The sequence below is a fragment of the Plecotus auritus genome, assembly GCF_963455305.1.
Source record: "Plecotus auritus genome assembly, chromosome: X".
Classification (NCBI taxonomy): domain Eukaryota; kingdom Metazoa; phylum Chordata; class Mammalia; order Chiroptera; family Vespertilionidae; genus Plecotus; species Plecotus auritus.
In genome coordinates, this window is record NC_137784.1 from 57,488,452 (window position 1) to 57,499,535 (window position 11,084).

The 11,084-nt window shown below is 50.1% G+C and overlaps 1 protein-coding gene across 2 annotated transcripts; it reads right to left on the minus strand.

Annotated features, from left to right (window-relative positions):
* Positions 1-3,727: 3,727 nt before the first annotated feature.
* Positions 3,728-9,539, minus strand: CITED1 (Cbp/p300 interacting transactivator with Glu/Asp rich carboxy-terminal domain 1). Of its 2 annotated transcripts, none has more exons than XM_080652539.1 (3): positions 8,480-8,912; positions 4,860-4,984; positions 3,728-4,339 (listed from the first exon to the last, which is right to left on the minus strand). In XM_080652539.1, the coding sequence occupies exons 2-3, from the start codon at positions 4,917-4,919 to the stop codon at positions 3,812-3,814; spliced, it is 588 nt and encodes a 195-aa protein (XP_080508665.1). In that variant the 5' UTR covers positions 4,920-4,984; positions 8,480-8,912; the 3' UTR covers positions 3,728-3,811. The 2 variants fall into 2 exon arrangements, with proteins under 2 accessions (XP_080508665.1, XP_080508664.1); XM_080652538.1 differs by lacking the exon at positions 8,480-8,912 and adding an exon at positions 8,964-9,539 and having other exon boundaries at positions 3,729-4,339.
* Between the last annotated feature and the right edge of the window lie 1,545 nt (positions 9,540-11,084).

Consider the following 11,084-nt stretch of genomic DNA (forward strand, 5'->3'; position numbering starts at 1 on the left):
TGTTTAGTCTCCATGTGTTTGATTTTTTGGGATTATTTTTATTGTAGTTGATTTCCAGTTTTATGCCATTGTGATCTGAGAAGATGCTTGATATGATTTCTATCTCCTTGAATTTGAAGAGACTTTGCCTATGACCCAACATATGCTCTATCGTTGAAAAAGACCCATGTGCACTTGAGAAGAATGTATATTCTATGGCTTTGGGGTGAAATGTTCTGAAGATGTCAATTAATTCCATCTGGTCTAGTGAGTCATTTAGGATTGATGTTTCTTTGCTGATTTTTTGTTTAGAGGATTTGTCTAATGGTGATAGTGGGTTATTAAAGTCTCCTACTATGATTGTATTGCTGTCAATCTCTCCTTTGATATCCTCCAGCAGATTTTTTATGTATTTGGGTGCTCCTGTATTGGGTGCGCATATGTTTACCAGAGTTATTTCTTCTTGTTGGAATGCTCCCTTTAGTATTATGAAGTGGCCTTCCTTATCTCTTGTTATGTCCTTCACTTTGAGATCTAATTTGTCAGATATAAGTATTGCTACCCCAGCTTTTTTTTTCATTTCCATTCACCTGAAAAACCTTTTTCCATCCCTTCACCCTCAGTCTGTGTGCGTATTTTTTTCTGAGGTGGTTTTCTTGTAGACTGCAGAAATATGGGTCGTGTTTTCTTATCCAATCCGTTACCCTATGTCTTTTGATTGGGGCATTTAATCCATTTACATTTAAAGTTATTATTGATAGGTACTTATTTGTTGCCATTTTTATTCTTTATTCCTGTGTTCCTTCTTCAATTCCTTTTTCTTTCTTTCTTTCTTTCTTTCTTTCTTTCTTTCTTTCTTTCTTTCCTTTTTTTTTTTTTTTTTAACAGCAGATCCTTTTGCATTTCTTGCATTGCTGGTTTGGTGGTAATAAATTCCCTTAGTCCTTTTTTGTCTGTGAAGCTCCTGATTTCATCTTCAATTTTGATATATAGCCTTGCGGGTACAGTATTCTTGGATTCAGACCCTTCCTTTGCATGACTTTGTATATTTCATTCCATTCACTTCTGGCCTGATGAGTTTCTGTTGAGAAATCAGTCGCTAGTCTGATGGGGGTTCCTTTGTAGGTAACTTTCTATCTCTCTCTGGCTGCTTTTAAGATTCTTACTTTGTCGTTGGTATTTGCCAATTTAATTATAATGTGCCTTGGCATCGGTCTTTTGGGGTTCATTATGCTTGGGACTCTGTGAGTTTCTTGGATTTTTGTGGGTTTTTTCTTCCCTATATCAGGGAAGTTTTCTGTCATTATTTCTTCAAACAGGTTTTCTATTCCTTGTTCAGTTTCCTTTCCTTCTGGAACCCCTCTTATGTGGATGTTGTTTTGTTTCATGTTGTCCCAAAGTTCCCTTTGGCTCTCCTCCTGCTTTTTAATTTTTTTTTTTAGAAGCTGCTCTACTTGGGTATTTTTTTCCCATCTTGTCTTCTAGCTCACTGATGCAGTCCTCTGCTTCTGCTAGTCTACTCTTGATGCTTTCTATTGAGTTCTTTACAGTAGCCATGTCATTTTTCATTTCTTCTTGGTTCTTCTTCATTTCCTCTTGGTTCTTGCTCATATTGTCGAATTTGTCTTCCATTCTTTTCAGCCACCTTATGAGCATTTCTCTGAATTCTTTCTCTGACAGGTTGCTTGCTTCCATTTCGTTTACTTCCTTTTCTGGTGATGCCTGCTTTTCTTTCATATGTGGGCTGTTTCTTTGTCTCCCCATGGTCTCTCTTCTCCGGGTGACTGGTTATGTAGTTCTGTCTCTCCTTATCCCAGGCAAAATCTGACCTTTCCATGGTGGAGTGTAGAGCTCCTCTGAATCCACGTGTTTGCGCCAATTGGGGACCGGTGCTTTGGGGTTCGCAGCTGTTTGGTGGGTGCTGTAGTTGCATATTTTCAGGCTTCCAATAACATCCACTTTCCCCTTCAAGATGTCACGGTCTCCACGTCCGAGCTGGTGGCTCCGGGAGGGAACCCAGCAGCAGTGAGGGCTTCTGAGTCAGGGTACTCCCGTCCAGCAGTCCCCCACCTTCTCCTGGAGTATAGCTGTTCCTTAACTCTCCAAGAGACACTCCCTGTGCGACCTTCAGCTGTTCTTTCTATCTGCTCCGGGATAAGGCTCGGGACACGTCTGTCTATTCCACCTCCATTTTTCCACCCTCAAAAATTTTGGTTTTTAGCCACTGCAGCCCCTTTCATGAACCTGTGCCTGCACAACAGCTTTTCCCCTTACTCATTTTCCTTGGCTCTAGTATTATTTTTAAACCCTATTGTTTCTGTAGGTACATATGTCTTTGTGTAAAGGCACAGAGCAAGACCAGCGATGATACACCACAAACAGGTAAACAGTTGCTACTTCTGTGCAGGGCCAGAGGTGATCAAGATTGAGGGACAGACCTTATCTGTAAAGTTTCTACTTTTCACAAAGAGATTGTATCATGTACTTACTACTTGTGAGAAATTAAAAACAAACAAATGAACCAGTTTAGTACCAGGAAGCCTTCTCCAGACTTCCAGGCAGAGGGAGCTGTTTCCTTTTCTGGGCTTGAACAGCACCTTCTGCATGTGTTATAGGCAATGCTGTGTTTGTCTTTCTTCTTTTAGATGGGGAATCCCCTCAAAGGTACACACTTTATAAAATTCATGCTCCCGTGCCTAATAGAGTGCCTGGCCCAGAGCAGGTGCTCAGCGAGTGCCAAACCCAGTGCACTGCCTCTGCCAGCTGGCTCCTTTGAAAGTGCTTTCTGTAGGATAGGCCTAATGCTAGTCCTGAGCTGTTTCAAATAAGTTCCACAATGTCCAAGGAAGGATATCTCCAGGAGTCTGAAATGTGGGTAGAGAAGACCCTTGGGCTATATCAACACAAGGATGGGGTTGAACTGCCTGCCCCCCAAGGCCAGGATCCAGTTCAGTGCTACTGTCTTGTCATTTGGCATGCTTCTGAAGCCACAACCTCTTCAGAAGTTAATCTAAGGGCAAAGGCATCCCCAAAAGTTGAACTTGTCAAGTACAGCCCTGATTTGTATCTCTAAGATGGAGAGGACAGCCTTTATAAACAGGCTGTCCCTATACATGGTGGGCCAGGGAGGCCAGAGCCAGGAGATACTCAGACCAGGCTTGGAGGGAGACCCTGAGCAATTGTCTGAGGGGCTTGAAGAAGGCATCAGAATTTCAGTCTGTAGCTTTTGTAATTTTCCAGAGAAATCTGAGCTCTCAGGTCATAGGATCCTATTTAGGTCTTATCTACTGCTCAAAGGCAAAAGGGCAAAGCCTTAATGGGTCAATTGGATTGGAGCTAGAGAGTGGGTGGGGATGACTTTTAGGGTTGGTGAAGTGTGTGTCACGTGGCCAGGGCAACCATTTAGACTTGAATGTGCAAGTGGTGAGGAGGCTGAGGAAGGGCCTGGATCAGTCTTTCTTGTGAGAATGCCCCCAACCAGCCCCTGTATTTAACCTTGAATAGGACAGTGTTCCTGGGGATTTAGGGCAATGAGGCTAAGTACTTGGGCTCCTGAAGAGATAATGGCAGTAACAGTGGCAGCAGAAATTTGGTAAGCAGACCCCTACTGCCCCCCAGCCTCATTCCTCCCATCCCACCCAGCTCCCTCCCAGCTAGCCACCACACCCCACCACAGGCCTCAGAATTGCTGAAAGGACACCAGACCATGCAACACACCTTTAGACCTCAATGAAGAACACCTCCAGTTAGTCCAACTCTCTGTAAGTAACTTTTATTTTTATTTACAACAGAATTGGTGGCTTTATTCCTTCATGTTTAGGGACAGTTGGCATCAGCAGCCAGACGGAAAGTCTGCAGTGAAATCAAATTCATTCTGCCCCAGCCACAGCTCTGGAAGCTCATTAGCCCGGTCCAGTCCCAGTTCCACCACCAGTGACATCAGCACCTCCTCATCCACTGGGTCTGAATCGATGATAGCAGGACTCTGGGCACCAGCAGGAGGAGAGAGTGACCCCGTCCCTCCCGCCTGAGCCCCAAAGCCCCAGTTTTGCAGGGGCCCTGCCTCCCCTGGTTGGCCCGGAGTGGCTGCAGCCATCCCATGATACTGGCTATTAAGTTTCTGCAGCTGCATACTGGCCAGCAGGTGAGGGGCAGGGTGCAGGTTGAAGGGTGGGGGTTTAGTGGGAAGGGTGGTGGTAGGAGAGCCTATTGGAGTTGGAGATCCAGAGGAACTAGTGGGAACCCCACTGGCCTTGGTTCCATTTGAGGCTACCCCGGGGTAGTGCAGAGTGGCTACTGCTTTGCGATCTTTCACCCCCAGGTTAGAGTAGGCTAGGGAGCTCATCTCTTGGTTGGCATCCTAGAAGACAAGAAAGGTGCAACATCATACCAGGCCCAGAAAACTCCTACATGCACTTCATTTGGGGCTAGTGATGTGGAGGTAGCAAGAAGGCCCCCTGCAAAGTTAAGCTCCTAGCCTGAGGATCCTCTTGAGCTCAGTGTTCAGAGCCAAGTGCTCATGCTGGGCACCTGCCCTCCTAAGTGGGTTTGCTGCTTTCATCTCCCTCCCTCCACCTCATCATTCTAAGGGCATCTCATTGTCCCTCTTCTCAGCCTCACATTAATCTTTTCAATGGTGTTGTCTTATTCCAGTTCTACTTCTCTGCTCCCTACCCTGCCATTGAAAGAACAACCTGAGTTGGTTTGGTTTGACCACATTTAGGCAGAAGCTATCCTCATTCTCCCAAGAGAAAGCCCTGTTGTCTCCTCTCTGCTAAAGGACACTAGACACCACACCTAAAAGGGCTTATAGACATGACCCCAGACCAGCTCATCTTTCCATGTCTAAATGTCTCCACTTGTAAAATGGCAAAAGTTACCTCCTTCACAGGTGAGGTGCCACCCTTGACATCAAGTGCAGGTCTCGACATTGTTGGCATTTCAGAGCCTCAGCAGAAGTTGGATAAATTGGTGGGAGGTGATGCTGCCAGCTGAAGCTGTTGTGCTGTATGTGATGGAGAAAATGTAAGAGAAGGGCAAAGGCTTCATTAGCCAAGAAAGCACTAGCAAAGCCCAAAGCAGGACAATTACATACAGCTATAAGGAAAGGATGGTGACAGGGTTAGATCCAAGACCAGAGACCACGTGACAAAGGGAGAAGATCAAGCTGGAACTTCGTTTGCTTGATCAGCAAGGTGCTGCCCAGGTAGCCAGCTATCCACATCATCAAGAAGGTACACAATGACCGCTTCCTCATGCTAGTGATTTCAAAGCCCCAAGTGTGTGTGTGGGGTGGCATGGCACTATTTCTGATTCTGAAGGTATAAATATCCCTGAGTAAGTAGCACACTGTCTTCATGGGCCACTGGCTTCTGAGCTGGGGCCTCCACTGGGACTGAGAAAAAGTGGGAAAGAGTCAGGGCAAGGAAGACCTAGAAAGCTGCAGACTGTAGCCCAGGGAAGGAATCAGTCCCCAGTGCAAATGCCATGGAACTCCAAAGCCCTGACTCAGATATAGGTGTGAGAAAAACCAGGATGATAAAGGTGGGCTGGGGGCTCTGAGGCCAGAGAGCAGCAAGAAATGTTTCAATTTCCTTCTGCCTCAAGCCCCCTCCACGACAGCCCAGGCAGCATAGGGCTTTCCCAGGACACATGGTCTGAGCCCAGCCACACCCATCTGTAGTGACAGATGGGAATACTTCTTCCTGGAGGGAAACAGGAACAGAGATTCAATGGCTTTCCTATCAAGTGGCAGTGGTTCTGAGAGCAGGAGCTAGCACTCTTATGTTCACAGGCCTCGCCTGACCACTGAATCATATCTAGAATGACTCAAACAGTTGCTGAAGAAATAATTCCCTAGCTCAAGTGCTGAAGGATAAGGGGATGAGGGAAAAATAATTCCCTCAAATCAGAAAACAAAAAATTTCCTTACCTGAAAACTCTCAAGTATTTTCCTTGAACAGTGGTCGCCAAACCGCGGCTCTCGAACCACATGCAGCTTGCGAGCCGCGGTTTGCCGCTCTGTTATCTAATGAGTTTGCCGGCCACTGTCCTAGAAGCTTGTTTTTAAGCTTTATCTATTCTAGCCTTCATGATGAATCAGAGATGTCGAATTTTGTAAGAATCTCCTACACCTTAAAAAGCATGTCTAATCTTTCAAACAAGCCTCGAATTCTCCTTGACATTTCCCTCCCCCAGTGGTCATTAAGAATCTGCTCAGACACTTCTAGAAAGTGGCCACTTACTACTTCTCTTTATTGTCTTTGTATTACTTACTTGTAGGGTAGGGAGACAAGAAAATAGAGAAAGGAAAAAGTGGGGGAGAAAACATGAGAAAAAAAATCAGTTGCTGGGTCATCACTACCACTGCTTGAATGGAAGCTTGTTTCTTCTCCGAGGCTACCCAGTCATGTTTCAAGCCAGTGATCACAAGACAAGGAGACTAATCCATGTCGTCTTCCAGAGCCCAGCATCTTCAGTATTAAGCAATTTTCACATCCTAAGAAAAATGTTGAGGGGCCCTGCCCATCTTTCTCTGTTCCTATCCAGCTTTCCTTCTTTATGCCGCCCAAAATTACCCGAATATACAAAAGAAGAAACAGTAGCAACAACCATAAAAAAGGGGGGATGGAAAAAAGATATAGAATAAAAGAAAGAGCCAGAAAAAAGTGTTTTAATATCAGTTCTTGAGGAAGACCCTTTTCAGGCTGTGAGCTCCCCTAAACCGGATCCTATTTCCATTCAGATCTGTTGTCTGTCGTGGCCGCTCTCTCAGCCCCACCCCCCAAACTACCTGACACCTCCCCGCCCCCCCCCCCCCCCCCCCCCCCGTCCCTTGCCTGGGTCTGTGCTCCATAGGCACTCAGTAAGTGTTGAATCAGTAAGTGTTGAATCTGTCTGTGTTGAATCCGCTTTTCGATGGAAATTCCTGCCCCTGCTGGCCTGATTTTCTGTCTCCACACTGCCACCCAGCCGGTTCGAAGGCAAAACTTGTCAGCTCGGAAACGACCCAGTCTGCTCCCCAAGTCGAGAGCTGACCTCTGTGAAACGGCTGCTAGAGGCGGCCGGCAACCCAGAGCAACAAGTGCCTCCTCACACGCTGGTGCCTGGAGGCTCTGACTACCAGTTCCCGCCCGCCCTTCTCTTCAGACCTACCCTTGGCCCCACAGCCCCTGCCACCTAGATGGGGGTGGGGAGAGGAGAGGAAATAAGGGGGAGGCAAGGTAGGTAGGGGGCCCTCGTCTTTGACCTGTTGGGGGACCAAAAGTTAAAGTGGCACCAACCGGATGGCTCCATCTCGATTGCTATTTTCTCACTTAGGAGAAATTTAAAAATCCAAACAGTACTGCGGCTCGTCTTGGACGTGCTCTAACCCAGACCAGTCAGTTTAGCCACCTGAAAACTAAAGGACAGTTTGGCTGCCCTCCTCGAGGCATCCAAGGTGGAGCCGCCGGAGCTGGGGAAGACCTGGAACATCCCTGCAAGGTGGGCACGAGCACATAGTTCACCAGGGCCCCGAGCTTCCGTCCCCGCAAGTGCTGTGTAGAGACCGCACCGACAGACGGGCAGTGGCGCGGGCTCTGGTTCTCCACAGCGAGTTTGCGCCCCCCGCGGTGTGGCCGCGCGCCTGGACGCATTCTGGCACCAGCAGCGGCTCCTCCTGCGCCTCACCAACACTTACTGAGCACCCGCTGAGTGACCTACGCGGCCGCAGGCTGAGTTACCCCCCTAGCCAGGCCACCTTTGCTCAGGGCTCTAACCCCGCTACCAGAAGAGTAAGAGAGGCTCGGAGAGGAGAGGTTCGGTAACTTGCCCAAGGTCACAGCGCTAGAAAGTAGCGGAGCCGGGATTCGCAGCCACGTCTCTCTGACTCCAAGTCCGATGCTCGGCTAGGCAGGGACTCCGTGAGCTGCCAGCCCCGCGGCGCTCGTTTATAAGGAGAGGGGTGTGTGCGTGGGTGTGCGTGCTGTGTGGGCGTGCGTGTGGGAGAGAGCAGAGGTCGAGGCAAATTGCCCAAATTCGCTAACTTCCATCCCGCAATTCCCCTGAACTCGGCCTGAAAAGCCCCTCTCACCTCCAGCCCTCAAAGGAAACCTGAGCTTTGTGCGTCCAGATGCGGTCCGGGTGATTAACAAAGTCAGTGGAAGCCCAGCTGGAGAAAGCGCGGGCGCAGGGGAAAAAGGTGCTGCCGTCTTCCCTCAAGAAGCGGGCGCCTGGCGCGGCTGGCCGGCAGGCGGGAGAGCTGGCAAGCCAACCGGCTCGCTGGCGGGCAGGCGGGCGACGGCCCCTTCGCCCCCAGTGGAGGAGTTTTCGAACAGAAAAAAAACCACACAAACAAACAAAAAAAACACCCACAAAAAAAACCCCTCACAAAACAAAACAAAAAAACTCCCCCAGATCCCCCGGCCCGCCCGGCCGCCGCCCGCTCCCCGCGCCCGCTCGGCCGAAGTCCCTCGGCCCCACCGCCCAGCCCAGCGTCCTGCCGGGCGTCCAGGTTTACCTCAGCGAAGCCGCCTGCCTTGGAGACGAAAGCGCGGAGCAGGGTGAGCTGAGTGCGAAGCGCCGGAACCCCCAACCCCTGGCACGCACGCCGCCACTGTGAGCCGGTCGCGCTCAGTGCCACCCAACCTCGGGGAGCCCGGGAAAAGCCCGCACCGCCGCGCAGCCGCTGCGCCGCACCCTGCCCGCCCGCCCGCGGCTTCGGCAGCGCCTGACTCCGGGGCGGTGGCGGTGGCGGCCACCGCGCTCCGTTCTTGGCGCCGGGGACAGGCTCTCAAGCCCCCATTGCCGCCCGGAGAGCCCTGACGCACACGCACACGACAGAAGGTTGGCCTCGGCTAGAAATCCCAGGAAAGACAGACCCTTTCCCCCCCCCTTTTTTTCTCCCCCTCAATTTCCACGTCTTTATAACCGGCTTAGGGCATTATTAGCACATGTACTGGCTCGTGGGCCAGTCGGTGGCAAAATCTGAACTGGATACTCACTCAGGGCCAGAGCTGGTACTGTGCCTTCCTTAAGCCTTCTTCCTCCTCGCCAGGAACGACTCCTTAGCCTGTGGGCTGCGGGAGGGCTGCCGGGCGCAGTGAGCAGCCTGCCCGGTGGAGTGAGCAGCCTCTGGGGCAGCTCAGCCGTCCCCCTTCTGCAGCCGTGCCGCTGGTAACATTTTATAGCGGCGGCTAGCGTGTGTGGCCCTTTAAAGGCGCTCGAGCTGGTGCAGTCACCGCGGATCTTGTGAAAGCGAAGGGCCGGCTGGGGAACGGAGTCCGAGCGGCCCCGCGGGTCCGGCAGCGCTGGGAACCCGCCACGGCTCCGGGGTGGGGCTGGCGGACCCAGGCCACCGTCACCCCGAGCCCGGAGTCCTCGGTCTACGCCAGTGCTTCTGAAGCTGGCGGGGACCCGGCCTGGGACATCGTCTCTCCCCACTGCCCTGCATGGACTTGCCCAATAAATTACACTTAATTTTGCTAAGGTAAAGGAGAGCTGTTAGTGTCTGTTTTCTGACCTAAATCTAGCGGGTGGCCTGAGAGGGCTTCAGGAGAAGAGCTATGGACTCAGGCAGTGGTGACCCTGAGCAGGGGGCGCACTAGGGACGGTCCTGGGGAGCGGGAGGCACGATTTGGGTTCTCTGCAGGGCTTTCTCAGAGCTTGTCTGTCCCTTTGGGCTGAACCATTTCCCTTGTTGAAGGGACAAAGCTGGGGTCCCTTTTCCCCTTAAAGTCGCCAGATCCAGGTAGAGCCTCATTGAGGGCCTATCTGCAGGCAGCAGTGGCTTCCCTCAAAGGCCTGAGCCAGGTATTCTCTTCTGTGGTTATCCAGAGGAGACGGAGACTGGTGGGATGCTACGCAGAAATATACTGCCTTCCTGGATGAGGTGTGGCTCAAAAGGCATGCCAAAGGTCAGGAACGGGAAGCAGGGAATGAAGAGCTTGCCCCTGGGCTGCCGGGGATTCCTCCTGCCTTCCCACGATGCCAGGTTATTTTATTATGATTATACAATCATTCCCATCTAGCAAGAATAATACTTTGCATTTGGAGCACATGTTTCTCAGGTTGGGATGTTATTTTAAAAATCTATTGGAAAGAGGTCCAGCCTTCTACTTCATCTCAGTTCATGTTCCTTGTAGCTAAGAAGTTCCTCACATCTTACAGGAAGGCCACCAGGATTACCCGGCTACCACACTCCCTGTTTTTAACCTCTTTCAGCAACAACTACTCAGTTTACACTGTTTATAAAATAACCTCTTTTTAAAAGTCCTAAATGTTATCAAAAACAGGGGGTGGGGGGAGGGAATGTCACCAAGGCACATTCACTATGTGTGTTCTATTTTCTTAATTGGATTTGAAGATCTAAAGGTCTTTTTCTCCTCCTCCCCCTTTTCTTTTCCTTCTTTCATCCCCAAGTGCCTTGCATTTGCTCTTGGAACAAAGTTCTGTTTGCTGATGGACTGACTGGCTTACTGACACAAAAATGGGCAGCAAAACAGAGGGACAGGTCAAGGCCCTTTCTTGATACCTAGAGGAAGTTGGGGCGAATTCTCTGGGCACCAGGTAAACCCATTTCCCAGCCCCAAAGCTGTTTTGCGTGTCTCCTTTCCTTAGCCTCACCCAGTCCCAACACAAATCCCAGTAACAAACACGCCATTGCTGCGGTTTCTCACTTTACCCAAAGATCATGAGTTGTACCCAGTTTCCCCCTGATAAAAGGTGGGATCTGTCAGGACTAAAAAACCCTACAAAGTTTTGACTGTAAAATACACCCTCAAGCCATCTCTGGGTTTGCCTGAGGCGAGAGACCCTAGGTTTTCAAATTGTGCTTTGCTAATCTGGACCTCCGACCTATCTTCCCCCTCAGCCCCAGCTAGGGAGCAGATCTAGAAACCACAGCAGTGGCTTCGTTGCAGGCTCCGGATCCGTGAGGTAGTGAATCCACCCTCCATCTATTAGATGGCTCCCAGGCCAATTGTTAGAAAGAGGCAAATGTTCTCTGCTTCTAGAGTGTCTCCGGAGCAGTTGCTCAACAGTCATCCCCTCCCCCACCTGGACCATTGAAGGGCAGAAAAAAGAGTGCCCTCCGCCCCATTTCTATGCCCACATGCCAGAAAGGG